The sequence below is a fragment of the Ochotona curzoniae genome, unplaced genomic scaffold (genome assembly GCF_017591425.1).
Source record: "Ochotona curzoniae isolate NIBS_2020 unplaced genomic scaffold, NIBS_Ocur_1.0 scaffold_4505, whole genome shotgun sequence".
Lineage (NCBI taxonomy): Eukaryota > Metazoa > Chordata > Mammalia > Lagomorpha > Ochotonidae > Ochotona > Ochotona curzoniae.
The window spans coordinates 24606889-24625166 of NW_024467118.1; the positions used below are offsets into that span (position 1 = coordinate 24606889).

Sequence of the window (18278 nt, forward strand, 5' to 3'; positions counted from 1 at the left end):
CGAACACACACACTTTGGTAGCAGTAATCAGTTATTTAAAGCAAATCCAAAGAGCATGCCAGCCAACATGACCAAGAAAAAAACTTTTTTTTTTTGCATAATGGAGGAATAAAATGAAATTAGTGTCTTATAAGAAATGATTACTCTTAAGAGAATTATTGGGCCTGGCGGCGTGGCCTATCGACTAAAGTCCTTCACCTTGAACGCGCCGGGATCCCATATGGGCGCCAGTTCTAATCCCGGCAGCTCCACTTCCCATCCAGCTCCCTGCTTGTGGCCTGGGAAAGCAGTCGAGGATAACCCAAAGCTTTGGGACCCTGCACCTGTGTGGGAGACCCGCAAGAAGTTCCTGGATCCTGGCTTCGGATCGGCATAGCACTGGCTGTTGCGCTCATTTGGGGAGTGAATCATCGGATAGAAGATCTTCCTCTCTGTCTCTCCTCCTCTCTGTATATCTGACTTTCTAATAAATAAATAATTTTTTTTTTAAAAAAAAGAGAATTATTAGGCAAAAAACACTAACTTTTCCAGAGCTTGTCATTTCCCTTAGTGGAAAATAAAATTTCAAAATGAAGCAATATGATATGACTCAGATATTTCATTTTCTGTCAAACCTAAGACTAACGTGGAAACTGACAGGCACAAAGCCTACTTCAGAACTGAGGAACATAAAAAGCTAGTTATGGGGACCAACACCTTGGCACAGTAGGCTAATCCTCTGCCTATGTTACCCAATATGGGTGCAGATTCACGTCCCAGCAGCTCCACTTCCCATGCAGTTCCCTGCTTATGGGAAAGCAGCAGAGGACGGCCCAAAGCCTTGGGACCCTGTGCCCACATAAGACCCGGAAGAAGCTTTCAGCTCCTGGCTTCGGATCATCTCAGCTTCAGTTACTGTGACCATCTGGGGAGCAGCGTATGGAAGGCCCTCCTGTGCCTGTACTGTGTGTCTCTCCTCCTCTCTGTAACTCGGCCTTTCAAATAAAAATACAATAAATCATTTTTTAAAAAGTTGGTTCAGCTGGTTTTTAAATTTAAAGCTATAAAATACCCATTAGGATGCTTTGTTGGATTGATTCCAGATTCACCAAGCCAGGTCTTTGTTTTAATGTGCCTTGCTCCGTTTAGGTATTGATTTATGTACTTAAGGACAAAAAGATATGTTTAATATTTCAAAAATACTCCCTTTTTGGGGGGCGGGTTTAAATCCAACATGACAATCCAATGACTCTTTTAAGAACTGGATAGTCACCTTTCCTGCAAAACGAATGACTGAGCGCAGTGTCTGTGAATCTGACTCTAACTAGGACACAGCCATTCCCATGATGCTTTTGCCTGATAACCCACAAAATGGAAAAAGTACAAGAGTGTGTACCATTGTGCTCATGACTGCCCCTGTTTCTCAAATTCTGTAGCTGCAGAATGGTTTTATCAGCCTCAACCAACCTTTTAAGACCCTGGTGGATACACCACAAGCAGATGTGTCAAATGACCCTCTCCCCAGGCTGGTACAGAGGGGACGAGAATGGACCACATGGTAGACAAAATCTAAGGGTCCTCCCTGTGCCATGGTTCCATGGTCTTACATCAAGGTGAGATTTTACATTCAAGATTTAGTGTTGAGCAGATCAGTCAAAGTCAACAAACTTCAGCTTCCATCTCCCGTCTACTGAAGCACACCAGTACAGATGTGAAAATGCCCTCACGGGTGCTTCGCGTGCAGACACAGGTCATTTCTTTAAAGCAAAACTGAAAGCTGTGCATCTAAAAATCTATGCTTCCCCAACTTACAGCCTCTCCGTCATCACTTAGCTTTGATAAGAACGTGCAGATGAGCTTAGTGCAAATCAATAAAACGCAGAGTTTTTAATTTCCCTTGAGTAGAATACAAAGCAACTTTCTTTCCCAAGGCCGTCTCAAATGTGTCAGTTTTTTAACGTAGCTACATATTTACTGTGTTTGGTTCATTCGCTTGCCTGACTGTTCTCTACTGTGATCTAATAAACAATGACTTGGAGAAGCAAACATATCGCACAGACTGTGATAAAACCTACTGGATCCTGGTCTCTCTGGGGCACCAGGCAGAAGGAAGGGTCAGAGCCAGGAGATGGTGCCACAGGTGCCACAGTCATCGAGTTACTATTCTGCAAGCAAGCTCTCTAAGCCAATGCACGCCACAGCAACACTCGTTGGATTTCCATGTAGACTCTACAGCCTCCTAGGGATCTTTAGAGAACTCTTTGTTCAACCAGGAGAAAGAAGAAAACCAACACACATGCACAAAATGCCACAGAAATGGCATCCAAGAGGGTTCAGAAGTTAAGACTCAAGAAGCTTCTATTTAGCGCTCTGGAAATGGGAGCAGGCTTCTTCCCCGCCCCCCCGGTTGCACCCTGGGGCCACCACCCTAACTCGGGGATTATGATTAGAGATGCATGACTCCCAAATCGCATTCTTCATTTTTAAAAAGATTTATTTATTTCAAAGACAAGACATAGCCATAGTGCGAGAAAGGAGACAAAGAGAGATCTTCCATCTACTCGTTTACCCTCATATGCCCTTCTAATGCTTGCTCTTAGGAGAAGAGTAGATTTACCAGATAGGAATATTCAGAAAATCAAGGTTTTGTTGAGCCCCTCCTGCTTGGCAAATACTACGTACGCAGACTGCTCCAGACACCCTATCCGGCGAATCATCCATCACACCATCCCTGAGAGGGACACACACATGATGCTATAAGACTCGTTATCCAATGAGCCAGTGCAGAGCTGGGATCTGAAACACTCCACCTTCCCACTGCAGCGGGGCTCATGACACAGTTCCCATCTTAGGTCAAGTGCCAGAGAAGAGATTTCAAAGGCTTCATTTCTGTAACATAGAAGCACTTAACAACCCTATGCAGTGACGTCTTAAAACTAAAGCCATTATTATTATTATTACTTAAAAGACAATGAAGGAAGTGTGGGCATTTGGCTTGGTGGCTGAAACACCACACTGGGGTTCTTGGGCTCCTTAGCCAGGTACCTTGGTCTGCCACTCACCTCTGCTGGCTGACTTCCAGCCTTCTGTTAATACACCCTGTAAGGCAGCAGATGATGGCTCAAGTAACTGAGTTCCCAGCTTTCAGCTTCAGCCTCATTCCAGTTCTGGAATGTGAGGGCGTATGGGATGTGCAGCAGTACATGGAAGGAAGGACAGACAAGAGGGAGGAGGTGGGGGTGGAGGGAGGAAAAGGAAGAAAATGAATGTTTACCTTTAGGATTATGAAAACTGAAAGGAAGGAATAAGGGAGGAAGGAAGAAAATGAACATTTTCCACTAGGACTGTGATTCTTGTGACATTTTAGCCAGCTCAGTATCTGCTCTGATAGAACACAGCACTTGAAACACAACAAAAGGCTTGGATCAAAGCAGTTCTTGCTGGAATCAAATAGGTATACAGAGGAATGTTCTAGCTAACTTTTTAACAAGCAGGTTCTTGAGCCCCCACCTGCTTGGCCGAAGCCTGTAAGATGCAGGTGGAACCCATTTTTCGGAAACATCCAGTGATGCAGGTAGACCATGAGTCACATGTGTGGAAGAAACAACACCATAACAACTGCAATAAGGTTTCCAGATTTGGAAGTGAAGGGAAAAAAAAAACACTGCTCTTGGAGTTCAAAGACTAACAGTTGAATCAGCAGATGGATCAAACCCAAGAAAGGAGATACAAATGAGACAGGATAGCTCCCATAGTGCGGCTTACCTTTAACCCAAGAGAAAAAAACAGTCGCATCCTAAGAAGAGCTATGTTGGTCAGAAGCTAGGTATCTTTAAAAAACTATCTCTTCCCTTTCTAGGACTCTGAGTGGCTGCTGGCATTATCCCTTGGGGGAGAAGGATGGATGCAGGAAGGCTACCCCACCCTGAGTCCACTGCAGCATCTGACTCCTCCAACTCCCCTTTGGCTGAGATCCAAAGCAACCTTCTGCTTAACTGGCTCCCAGGCAGTTGCAACGTTATTTCTAGCTGGCAAATAAAACACAGGCATTGAGAACAGGCCCTGACCATGTAGGGCCAAGAAACCAAGAAACATGCAGGGGTATGAGAATTTGCACCACCCAGCAATAAACTTGTAGTGCAGCTTCAGTATCTCAGCCCTACGAATCCACTCAGCAGTTCATCCCTCAGACAGGGTTCTGCTTTGAGAACCTCTTAGCGAGATCCCTGGCTAAAAGATTTCTCTAAGACAGTCAATGGTATCACGCAAAGTCAGACAGTGTCTTACCTTAAGGTTCATTGGTGAGTGTCCAGTGTGTTGCCGCTCTCTGCCTGGCCCCATTCACCTTACCACTCAACAGTGAAGACCTGAGAAATGGGCCTGCACACAGCATTTGACGGTGCAATCACGGGTGAATCACAAACCTAACCATCGTTCTAGAAATATGACTAGACTGAGTTTTAATACACACAATGGGAAAAGATGTGTTGTGGTGGAGTGTGGTAGAGTGTGTTAATGCTGCTGCCTGCAGAGCTGGCATCTCATATGGGTGCCAGGTCTCCGGTCTGAGACCCAGCTGCTCAATTTCCAATCTAGTTCTCTGCTAATAGGGACTTGAGCAAGTAGCAGAAGATGGCTCAAGTGCTTGAGCTCCTGAACCCACTGGAAGACCGGGAAGGAGCTGCAGGCTTTGGAGCTTACTCAGCCCTGGCACTTGTGGCCATGTGGGGAGTAAACTGGCAGAGAGACACTTGTCACCCTCACCACCACCTCTCACTCTCTCTGTAAGTCAGCCTTACACATAAATTTCATACATATATATATACATATATGTATATACATACACACATAAAAATATATAACACATGTATTTTTTTAATGGGGAAAAAAGAATAGACTGGAAAATCATAATGATTTCACTCATTTTTTTTTTCAGGCCATTCTCTAACAATCTAATGAAGCTAGAAAAAATCCCTAGCCATCTCTATCTGATCTTCTAAGTATGGTTAAAATTATATAAATCACAGAAACAGACGCGAGTCGCAGCCTGGGTAGGAGATTGTGGCATTCAGGGGACGAAGTCTGGCCCTCAGCTACCTTCCTCACAGAGCCACAGCTCTAACTGCAGGACAGCATTTGGTGACCATTCCTACATCGTCTTAACCAACACACCCAAAATCTCTCTCCCAAAACACTTCCTCCCAACTTTACTATTTCTAAAACAACAGTGCATTTCTCTCCCATGATATCATGTAATGTGCTCAAATACAAGTACTGTTCCTTTGCATACCTACTAGGTGAAATTAATACTAGTGTATTTTAGCAACACAGAGAACAGTACATTTGCTGAGCCTTCAAACTGAAAAGCTATTGGATCTACTCTCCCCTGCCCCACCCACTAGGATGCAATCACGAGACTCTCCCATTTGTCTACTTTCATTCCGTTTTTACAACTACTTGTGTTATCCAGTCTTCCTCAGCAAAATGTGTTTAGCTACTCTCTGTACCCTACCAACACATCCCTGCACCTGTAGCTGCTATGGCTGCTCCAGCTCCACCTTACGAGGGCCAGTAGACCTTCATGCAAAGGAAAGCCCGGGTGCAGTGCAGCCTGAGACATCAGGGTCTAAGGTCTGACCTCCACTTTCTCACAATGACCCTCCTTCACAGACTCTCCTCTAGCAAACAGGGAGGGGGCTAACAGGTCCTCAAGCCCGGAGCACAAGGCTCCAGAGCGGAGTTTAGGGGTCTCAGGTTGACCCTGCTTCCCTAACACTAGGATGTTATTTACAGTCCTCTTGGCTAAGCTGACATTTCCGTCACAGGTCCCCCAAGTGGTGGAGAGTGTTGCTGGCATCTCAGCCAGAAGTGAGATACTGGCCATCATATTCTCCAACACCACACACCCTCTTAGGAAGCAGTCCTTTGTGAAGCGGCAACAACTACTCGAGTTAAGAAATCTTGGTCTTTTTGGACCGGAGTGTGGAAAAGTGCTTCTGCTGCACGCAAGCAGGATTTCCAGGAAAAGCATGTGTGTCTGAGCTGCAAGCTGCACCAGCTGCTTGTTCACGGAGCACCTCATTTACTTGAAAGAGCAACTGACAGACGGGTTGTCGTTATTCAAAGCTGAGTGCTCAGCAGACATCCTCTCCACAATGAACAAGGTGAGCCTGTCACTTCAAGGAAAACATCCCACATTGTTGAGTGCCAATGATAAAATGTGAACTTTCAAGTGAGAATCCGAATTTGGGGGAGACTCATATTTGCCAGTGCGAGCCTGACAGCTTCCCAATAATGGAAGGCTTTTCTGATGAGCTAGGGGGATTAACAAATGCAATGTTTTTACATTGTATAATGAAATGTGTCAACATTTGGAAGATCTTCATAACTCACTGAACCAATATTTTCCAAATAAACAATGCATGATGCTACAAATTTACATGCTGATAAACATTCATTCAAAATGTATACTAGAGCAATGGATTCAAAATCTTCTTGAACAACAGATTTGGATTTAGCAGAGAACAAAAAGCTATTATTATTCTTTCAGATTCTATGTTGTAACCGATCTTTAAGAAACTGCCAATTATGGTGTTAACATAAAAAAAGCATCTCTTATAATTCTGGGAAGGCTATTAAAAATTCCTTCCATTTACCCTCACATATCTGCATGAGACCAGCAAGATTGTCTTCACCGATGTCAGACATAACAAGGTATGGAGTTGGCTAGAAGCAGGTGCAAGGATCCCACTGCCTAGCATAAAGACAGATATTGAAGACATTTTCAAATACATAAAGCCATTTTGCTTTCCTGACTAACTTGTTCGGGGGGAGGGCAACAAACAAAACTATCTTTTATAAAATGCAGTCTATGTTATTGACATGCACAGATTTCTCATTTTAAACTGAACAACTTAAAAATGTGTCTTAATTTTTCATACGTATACAGTGTATATTAACTTAGATAGCTCACATAAAAAAATCTAAGAGTTTTTAACATATTGGTTACTCAATACCATGTCAATGAACTCCATAATGTTGCAAATTGTGGTGGATGTTATGTTGTGGCTTTTCATTGGCCAGAATGATATTCTGCCAGCTCTGCTTTCAGACCAGAGATGATCTCCCCAAGAAACCATTGAATTTATCTGGACAATAAGATGCTGGACTCTATGCTTGGTATACGGCTACAATGAAAGAATCTGGACTGGATTTGGACTGTAATATTGCAACAAGGTGGAGGACTCCACCATGGGGGGAGGGCATGGGGAAGGGTTAGGGGAATCCCAGAGCCTGTGAAACTGTGTCACAAAATGAAATGTAATAAAAAAAAAATCCAAGGGTACTCAAGTTTTTTCCTGAGTATGTAAACGAGTTCCATGTTTAAGAACACTGCCTCTGAGAAATCCTTCCTTTTGTTTTCTTCCAGTCTCGTCTAGGTGTCTTGTCTAAAACTTCAAGTTCCTCATCTGATCCACACAGTTAGCACCTGGCCAAAATCCACCTGGTAGTGCTACTGACCTATGCAGGGAAGTGTAACTTCCCCAAAGTATTTTTTGCACCCAAGCATGTGCTAGGCCCTATTAACTATAGGTGTGGAAGATGTAACAGTGGACAAAGCAGATGGGACTGGCTACTCCCAATGCTGACAGCAGCTCAGCCTCAGTGCTCAAAGTGCATTGAGCCATCAGAAGTTCTTGGCATCACCTGACAGCCTGTTCAGGATAAAGAATTTGCATAACTGGAATTAAAGTTGTTTTTTTTTTAAACACTTCTATATTCTCAGGGCTGAACCTAGATCCCAATCAATCAGCATTTGTGTTTTATAAGATCACCATGTGATTTTCTTCATCCAAACACTGTCAAAGAATTTGTGACTCTGTAACCTTTATAAACTTCCTAGAGGCAAACCAATATTATCAATTTGGTTTGGATTGCTGTACAATGAATTTGGTATAAGTAATGGTTTAATTGTGCTAGTTGTTTACTCAAAAGTGATTACCCTTTGCATAAGCCGATTTCTGGGAATAAAAGACAAAAACAGCCTAGATCCTAAAGAAACACCTCCTTTTACAACAGAGTTACAACAAGTATAATGACAGCCAATGTGTCTACGAATCTTGGCATTATGCCAAGGGCTGCGTGTGACAATCTTGCAGGGTAGCGTCTCCCTGCCATTCCCATCCTACAGACAGGGAGCCAGGAGCTGGGAGGCCAGAACAGGCCAGAATGCCCAGCTCCATTCTCCAAAACCATGCTATCCATGCGTAGGATGAGCTTAGCTCTTCTATCATTTCAGATGCCTCAGGTCTACGTGGTCCTATCGGAAGAAATTCGTCAAGCAACACAAAGGGAAAAAGATATCAACTGACAATGTCTCAAAGACACTGAAGAATTTATGTAAGAATTAACTTCAGTCACAACCAAGAGTAAACAGATGGAAGACTAGACAAACAAGAAAAACAAAGTTTATACACAATACACATCAATGGCCATCTCAGGTAGCAACAGTAATGGCTGGGGTTGTCTTCTCACTTTCTGACCATCCCATATGGAATGCTAATCATGTAGGATTCCCTAACAGTCCAATGTTTTGATATTTTCCAATCAAAATCTGTTTGAGTATGAAGCTTTACTTCACTGTTTGCATCCTAGTGGGAAACGCAGTTATCTAAATTTTAAGGGTAATTGGTAACTGTCCTCACATTTAGGAAAGCAAGCTGGGCATACTCACTGAGTCAGACTTAAGGCACACAATTTATGAACCGCCCACACCCTAGCTTTTGCAAAGCTAGTGTTTTCCTTCTTCTAACCAGACTAACAGATGGAGAACTCTGAGAAGTCATCTAAAGACGTCTCTGGAAATTTCAAGCATGTTTTCTTAACAGTTCATGTCACACTTTCTGATTCTACCAGAAGGCACGGGACTGAGATCAGGATGAGTATGATTAAAAGAAGTTTGCAGATCCAAGGATGTTGCTGATAGAGGATTACACTGTATGTAACTGTGACGAGCAAGAGCAGAATTAGCCTGTCACAGTGTGTAGGACAGCCTGGTCTGTCGTCACTTGGAGCAGGGAGGGGCCCACAAGCCCAAACCTGCAGCTGGAAGCCACAGCATCTACCTAAAACAGCCGCCACTGACTGTTGCCTCTGGCATTTGAGCCCAATGTTGTGCAAGTGCTGAATTTACAGGAGAAGTAAAAGGTCTATGTTTGCATATAAATTTTCTCAATTGCTATGCACTGTTGTCTAATTTAGCATCTTCTAAAATCCTTCTGGGTCTGTCTGTAGACTGGCCAGCACTGGCCATCTGTGATGTAGAAGTTCTCAGGACTTCATGCTGCTTTTGCATTGGGTCAAAGTCAGGGTCTTATTCCCATATGTTTGGTAAACAATCAGTGTCCCTTAAACCAAGGCACAAAACACATGGCTATCCTGCTTGTTCCTAAGCTTTAATCAAAAGGAAGAATGCCATTTCCATCCGCCAAGTTTTCTGAACTCTCCCACCCTGCACTACTGAGTGACACTGCTAGTGTAGAGTTTGCTACTTTCGGGCATCTCTGCAGCTTGTTGCTAGTTCTGCTCTACTGTGCACAATCACGGACTCTAACCCTGCCTCTGCTGGTCTCACTGCATCCACTGTTTTGCCTGCTGACACACTTAGAATAATTCCTTATGATGGAAAACAACCCAATATGATCTGGAACAGTCATCTAAATATATTTCTTGTCTACAACTTTCCAAAGCACTAAAATCTAATTTGGAGAAAACACCATCTACCCCCAGAACACAGCATGCATGAACTATTTTGGAAACATCGCACATCTGCCTTCCTTAAATTGCTCTTGTCACATCAGGAAACTCTCAGCTGAGAAGGCGGGACAAGAATGCCAGTGAATCATTCAACATGCTTGAAAAAGTAAAATCCATTTAGCTGGGCAAACTATCTGAAAACTGGCCTTGCCTAAATCCTTGGATTTTAGGGAAGAAGAGGCGAGGGTGTGGGGGAACTTACAATTAAATTATCAGAAGCCACTTGATGTAAAATGAACATTTAGGAGAAGCTTTTAAAAATGGGAAAGAGACAAACAATCTTAGCCAAAGCTCTAACACTACTAAGGCAGCCACAGCCAGAGAGAAGCGTTGCCAGTCGCGTTGACATAGTTAGGTTTATGCCTTGGGTTTTGCTCTCATCAACTACTTAGTTTACAATGAGTTGTCTCAAGAGTGGAAACCCAGTCACCTGAAGACATTCAAGGACTCAAAGTGCTGAGTGAGATGGGTTGATCAATAATGCAAGGCAACTGAAACCCACATGATCTTTTTCTTGGCATCAACTTTACCAATGTAAAGATCTCCATATGCAAATACAACAGACCCCAGTGCATGATCTTTCAGTGAGAACAGCCCTATGCAAGTAAGCTGCGCAATGACTGTGTCTGAGCTGAGGAGGCAGCCCTCAGACTGGCTGCTCCTGTGCACATGGGTGCCGCTGACGGGGGTTCTTCCTTTGTGTTGTGTACTGTATGAAGGGCTTCACACACACACACACACACACACACACACACACACACACACACACACACACACACTTCATGTGTAGCCTATAGGGAAACTTCTGAGTAGGGCAAGAACATGGTAATGGAGACCTGGAAACATTTCTTTGAGTGTGCGAAGATGGGGCATCCTACAGCCCAAAAGGTCTACAAAAGCCTCACAGTGGATTGAAAGCCACATGTTAATCATTTGCAGATTCAGAAATAGTCTCTAAGGTAGTTCTTAGTTTTCCAGATTCTCAAGTTAGCTATCCCCATGCATTTAGCGGAATTCCAGACTTTAAGGTGCTTATATTTAATGTTTACGATCTGGTGCAGTGTGAAAACACTGGATGTTGCGTCAGAAGACCTGGGTTCATGTGTGGATGTGCCATAAGCACAATCTGGCACACAGTAGGTCTATAGAATTTCAGTGCGCTTTTCCCAAAAACTGGTTATTCAGAGACAACATGATCACTGAAGTTACAAAATATATAGCTCAAATCAAAATGAGTCACTGACTGAATATTCCATGCATCATGGTCCGCCTCACTGCAGCAGGGTTGGGATCTGAATTGAGCAAGCGGACTAGACAGCCCCTGCTCTGGCCCCTGAGGCCCAACACCACACCCCCAGACCTGTTGTCCTCTGTGTGTAACTCTGCCTTTTGTCTGATTTAATAATGGACCTAATTTTGCAATGGCTACTTTGTAAGCACCATCTGGTTTCAATACTCTGTGTCTCTTCTGGTAAGTCCCAAATTAAACCCAAGTTACATGTTGGCTACTGAAACTTCTACCAAAGAAGCTCCAATATGATGCATCTTACAGAAGCTCTCACAGAGCCATCACCAAGTGAGTAACAGACACCACACACACAGTCTGACCACGGGTATTTGTCTCAGCCACTGTGCTCACTCAAAGAAATCACATGCGTCAAAGTCCCAAGCGAAAGGGCTAAACCGATGCAACCCTAACTTTCAGAAACAGGGTGGAAGCACTCTGAGACGTTCCTAAACTCCTTCAAGCATTCCTCCGTTTAAGATGCCCTTGGTTTTCCCAGTAGCCTCCTGTCATCCCATAGAAGAGACCACCCTGGAGAAACAGAGCAGCAACATATTGTATACAAGATTGATCGTGCAAGAGTCTCCAAAAGGCTTGAGGGGGCAATCCTAGAACAATGGGAAAGAGAGAGCGGTCCATCTCTGGCAGGCAGCGCACTTTGTTTTATAAATAGCACTCTAACTCGATGCCCCTAAGGTAGGAAAAAGTCCCTTTTATTTTTTAAGGCTCCCAGTAGTGCAGTCTACAACTCAAAGATAATTGTGTCAAGATTCAGCCATAAAACACACATCACTGGGGTAAGCATTTACATCACCCACAGCTCATACACAGGCAAGTGTATGTTTTTTTTCAGGTATGTACTATGGAACTGAATTCTAGTATCTTACAAAATATCTGTTCTCCATTTTTTTCTCGTCAACATTCTTTATGTATATATACATACACTGCATAAAACATAAGAAACAATCTTGAACATTATATGTGAAACATGTAATGGTTGATTTATATTCATTACATCAATGAAACAGACTTTTGTCATGGTGGTTGACGTCATGCGGGAGGCATATGTCCCATAGTGGACTACCTGGGTTCAAGTTCTGGCTCCACTTCTGAATCCACCTTCTTGCTAGTGCAAAATTCAGGGAGCTTCAGGTGTGGGCTCAAGTAGGTGGGTTCCAGCCACCCATGTGGGGGACCTATACTGAATTTGAGGCTCTAGGCTTTGGCCTGAGCAACCCTAGCTATTGCCAGCACACAGGGAGTAAGCCAGTGTGATGGGGTCGGTGCAGTGGGTGTGGAGGACATGAAGGTATGAAGAGAATTGTTCCATTGCTGGCAAGGCGGCAAGGAATTTCCCGCTGCATGGCAAGGCCCAGTGGATGTCTCTGCAACCACCTGAAGGCAGTTCCACCTCCCTTTGCATGGACACCGGACAACCCCGCTGAGAATTCTGTAATCTGTTTAAGCATCGTCTGCCTCTGCTGAATTGGTCTTTACTATCAATGTAAACTTGGAAGTTGATGTTGCTGATAAATGTCTTAGCAAAAGGGCCTTATACTATTCATGCTATCTTGGCTGCCTCCCCCACCCCCCATATCATAAGAGCTTATGCATAAGCATAAGAGCTTATGCTTATCTAGACCATATGCTTATCTAGGGTGTTAAGTCCCTAGCTGTAGTGGGAATCTTCTTTCCCCCTTTCCTTGATCTTTAGCCCCCTCCTTCTGTGACGCACTTCCTCCCTTAACTGAGTCAAGACTAAGCTGTAGAATGAGGATTGTAGTAGGAATGTGTTACTGATTGATATGTGCATCTACTGAGAACTTCCTGAGCACAAGATTAGGACAGCTGATATCCTGCCTCACGGTGAAACAACTGGCCTTAAAAATGCCCGCTTGACCAGGTGTGAAGTCTGTGCCAGCCTCTGTGACGGCTTCTGTATAAATAAAGCAGACAGCTTTCTTGCAGTGTCCATTACGATCAAGAAACTGTAGTGGTCCATTTATTTTCTCTACGCCTGTTCCACGCTCCCTTCTCGAGTTCCGAACTCGGCTGCAGCTGGACTCTGGTGCCAGTGGACACAACGTCTTTACTGTCCTCTCTACCTTCCAAATAATTAAATAAAAGAAAATAATTTAGAAAGAGATCAAGATCATTTTAAATACCAACAATATATTTCTGGAAAGGGAAAAAGCAAAAAGAAACACCAGGGATTAAAAACTGCCTGGTTCTTCACCTGTCTAGTGCCCACTGCCTGACACTGGCAGGATGTGTGAGTTCTGAGGGGCACTTACATCAGGCAGGTCCCACAAAGGGCTCTAAGATGATTCCAAAAAGTGTTATTAGTCATGACCGAGACTCACAGCCCGCTGAGATGGGTGCCATGTTGCCCGGGTGGCTGTTTTTGAAGGTCAACCTAGATCTGCCCCCACGCACGTTTTGAAACACACAACATCACTGCTTTTGAATCACAGCTAACACATTCTCTCCAATATCTCAGATTCAAAATGTCCCCGCTTAGCCATCCAGCCAGGGCCACTACCACGCTGCTGACGTTATTTTAAATTCAAAGGTCTCACACCAACTCTGAGAGCAAAACTGGAATGCATTTTCTCAACAACTCAGAAGAGGCTCCTCTAGGGTACAACATGTGCCCAGCATCGTAAGTCGGGAGGGGGAGCCGAACATAAAGTAACCCTGGGGACCCTGAGCAAATGAGCTGGGAGCATCAGAGTGCAGCAGCCTGGCAAGCCTTCCTGGAGAGAGGGCATGAAGGCACATTCCAGGACTCGCAGCAGGCCCGGGCAGTGCTCATCCTCACCTTTCACTTTGTTCTCCCCACATCCCCAACTGACACCAGCTTTCCTCAATCAGCCATGGGACTACCAGATGAAAACCTCAAAGGGAAATTCTAAATAAACCTTAGAACACATACAGTCAAACAGAACGTCTGAGATTTCAAAAGCAAAGAAGGGGCGTTTGAAGCAGAGTGTAAAACAATGTGTGATTTTTTTCTTTTCACTTTGAAAATTGGTAAGGATACAAATCCGAACAAAGTAATGTACCTTCATGTACCCACAATTCAGCTTTAACTGCCAGAAGCACGTGGGCAACACACAATCTCCCCACGCGTCACTGCTTACTTAATGATACCATGTGCAGTGTCAACACTATTATACTTTACTGTTTAGGGAAAAATATCATAAAAAGTCTACACGTTCAATACAAAAGTAACTTTTACCACCCGCCCCCCCAAAGGATATTTTTTCTTTGAAACTACCTGAATTCAGGCATATAAAGGGCAGACTATAGCATACACACTATGTCCATTTTATTACTATATGCTAGTATACATTTCTGAAAGGTATAGACTCTTTAAAAATATTATCACAAATAATGGGAAGTAAAGCTTTAAACATATAATAAATGTGGGTATTTGCCTAAAATGTTTTCTGGAAGAATATATATATATATGTATATATATATATATGTACATATACACACATATACATACATACACACATATATACATATATATACATATATATACATGTATAGTGGTCACCGCTGAGAAAAGAGGCCACTTGGGCAGCGGAGGCTTCACTGCTCATTTAATTGCTCCTAGTTCATTCAAAACCTTCCAACTGCTTCACAGTTTAACTGTGCCGGAATAGGCAGTTCCCGAAAGAGCAGCTGCAAGGCTGCTGTGGTCAGAGGAATTACTGAGGCTGTCCCAGAGAGCATGGGAAAGGAGGCGTGGCTTGGCTGTGAGATGCCCACCTAGGATAGGGGAAGAGGGACGCCGGGTGTGACCCTTAGGATGTTGCCTCCTAAGCTGGCGTGCCTGGGATTCAGTCCTGGCTCTACTTCTGATTTGAGTTTTCTACTGCTGCAGACTCGGAGAGGCAACAGTGACAATGGCTCAAATGGTCCCTGCCACCCGGGTAGGAGACCCAGACTGAATTCCTGTCTCTCAGCTTCAATACCCACCCTCCCAGCCACCCCCACTCCTGCTGCATGTGCAGACACATGCACACACACACACACACACACACACACACACAGAGATACACACACACACACACACACACACATTCTGATGTGGGCATTTGGGGAGTGAAATCGTGGATGCGAAGCCTACATGTAAGATATAAACATGGTTAAAAATATACGCTTAGGCATGATCTAGATTTAAACACCTGCAGATGACAATGTCCACTAGCTAGCGGATATGAATTTTCCAAATGGAGAGCTGTTAACCGAGGGCTATTACTAAACATGATTATCACTCAAATGCTTTGTGGGGCTGGACGTGTAGGAGATGAAACGGACTATCTTAGTCCTCCAGGAGGAAGATGACAACACAGTCACAGTAAGCAGTGTGATTTTAAAGGGCACTTGAGAAACACTTTTGCAAAAAAACAAGTTATCATCTTAAGTCTCTCATTTTTTGTTATCTTTCCTCCTTGTAATTCATCTGCCACATGGGCTGGGAATGTGACCTGGCTCAACTAAGTAATCTTATCTGCCCTATTTGTTCTATCCCTTGCACATTTTCTAATTTTATTTTTTAATATTGCTTACAGAATTGAGAGGGGTGCATGTGGGCCTCAGATTAGGGTGGGGAGGGTTGAGGTATGGAGGAGGGTGGGCAAGATGTTTCTTTTTTCTTTTTCTCCCCTATCTGCCACGGGGTGGGGGAGGGGTCACTCCTTGCTGTCATCCTATCGGGGAATGGGAGACGGTTATCTGATGGTGCCTTGAAGGACCCGAGGTAGGGCAGCATGTTCCGAGGATGTTACAGTCCTAGCTTTCTAAACATATTTTGCCAGAAACACCATTTTTTCATTTTCAACTGTCAGTTAAATGGGCTAATAAATGACTCCCCATAAAAGTCAAGAGCAAATCATCTTTATTAAGCACTCCTACTATTCTGAACTTCCAACTTTCCAAGCCTGAATAAGTTCTACAAACGTCTAAAAACAGCTGGCCCTCCTAACTAGGCTACATCTATGAAATTGTATTTTCTTTTTCAAGCTTATTTGACAAAACCCAACATTCTTAGAACTCAGCACTAATTCCCTCCAGGTAATGGCAGTGCCATATCTACATGACTGTTGTTTCCTGACTTCAAGGTCCTATTTCCTTCATAGCCACGTTCACCAAAACAAATCGTGCCCCAAATGAAACTAAGCTAAGGTATGGTCAAGGAATCTAACACTCAGGGCCCATCTTATCCCAAAAGCCTTCCATTCTTCTCCTGCCTCCAAATGGACCTTTTATGGTCCTTCTAGGAAGTTATTCCATCCACTGCTAAAAACACCAAAAGGAAAGTGCCCCCCCCGAGACTGAACCTTTCCAGTGGACAGGGTGGGGTGGATACCTGTTTCATCTGGGGAGCTGGGCGAGGCACTGTCCTGGGACAAGGTGGTCCAGCTGGACTCCTCGTCGCTCGGTGCTAGGTTCTGGATCCGGTGGAGTGCACAATCGGTTTTGGCTCCTGTTTTAGGGTGATCTTTTTTGGTCTCTGGACTGGAGGACACTGTGGCAACTTGACCGTCTTCAGGGCTGGCCTGGCGCTTATTGGGTTTCTGCAACAGAGCATCACCATTGCCTGCGATGGCAGAGGCTGGGCCTCGGCCTGGCTGGGACTTCTCCTCGTCCCCCGGCCCTTGCTGGTTGCCCAAGTTCTGCTCCAACTCGCGGGCTGAGGTTTCCAGGTCTGCATAGTAATTTAGGAAGCTCTTAGTTCTCCTGGGCTGGGAGGGTAATATCTCACAGCCTGAGGACTCCTGTGGGGGGCGTTCTTTACCCTCTAACTTCTCAGAAGTTATGTTGATGCTGGCCGTGGGGCTGATGTTCTTGTTGGGGTCCTGCTGCCCATGGTCAGCAGCCTTGCGGAGCTGGTTCTCCCCATTCTTCACCAGCTTGATGTTGGCGGAGCCATTTCCCAGCAGGGGCTGGGCGGCTGGATCGGAGAGGCCCATGGCCGCCTGGATGTTAGTCAGTGCATATTTCTTCCTGCATTTGGGGGGTGTGTTGTTCTTGGCTTCGGAGTGCTTTATTTCAGCATTCAACAGTTCATTGTGGGAGGAACGGAGATTAAGGGTGTTGGGTGGTGTGGCGGGGCTGTTCCGACTTGCGACCTCTGTGGTTCCGCTGCTGGCCATAAACACTGCAAAGGTGTCCACGCTGGAGTTCGCTGGGAAAGAAAAAAAAGTTGCTCATTAGACACCTGCCATGATTCACCCATGTGGCACCCAAAGCAAGTTAACATTTTTATACATTTTAACATTGAAGGAACGAATGCTTTCTGGTGTTGGAGAACCAAACCACCAGATTCCGTACTTCCCATGTTAGATAGGAATAACTAACTGTGGAACTCAGAAGTCACTTTACACAAAAGCCAAGAAGCCATAGGATCTAAATTTTACTCAGAATAGCAAAGTATCTCTCTTTTAAATCCCAACAAAAATGTTTTCTTTTCCTGGCAGGTCCTCAAGATCTTCAGGCTTGAAAAGCGTGCTCTTTACAAACATTTTACATCATATTTTTATCCCGTACTTCCTTCAGGCAACAGCCAAACCCTGCTCAACAACGCTCTGAGGCTCCAGTTTTCCTAATTCATCTGAAAGGCCACCTTTTAATCACACTCCTAATGTCCCAGGTAATCTTTCTCAACCACGCTTAGAAATTGTGCCCCAAACGCCTGCAAATCCAAATTTCCATCAGTACTGATTTATTTATGAGTGTTTTTGACCTGGGCTTACATTTGTAATGGAACAGGAATTCTAAAAGAATGGCTTAATTTCCCAATGACAACCATCACACACACACACACACACACACACACACACAATGTAGCACTGAGTCCTTCTCTACAAACAAGGGAGGGCCCCCAGTGTATTACAAGACAGACTCGGCTATCTGCAGCCACCACGTTTCCCTGCAAAACTCCTGGGACACAGCACGACAGTTGCATTTATCTCACAGCTTGCTTGCTCCACTGGTGATTTAGTCCGTATGTCGCTCACTAGGAAGAAAGGCAGGTTGCTCCAGCTACAATTCCCGAGGTCTTAGAGTTCCCCTTCCATAAACCGTGGCCTCTTTCTTATCTAATCCTTTGCCTGCTATCACTTCTGTAATTTATCTGATCCTTTGCCACACACACACACACACTCGAGATCTCCCATCTGCA

General features: G+C 44.3%; 1 protein-coding gene across 1 annotated transcript in view; it reads right to left on the bottom strand.

Annotated features, from left to right (window-relative positions):
* Positions 1 to 18278, bottom strand: part of APBB2 (amyloid beta precursor protein binding family B member 2) — a 142118-nt gene that overhangs the window by 93326 nt on the left and 30514 nt on the right. Inside the window, exon 3 of the mRNA XM_040966332.1 lies at positions 16464 to 17282. Within this exon, the coding sequence (XP_040822266.1) occupies positions 16464 to 17282 (819 nt within the window). The remainder of the gene's footprint in view (positions 1 to 16463; positions 17283 to 18278) is intronic.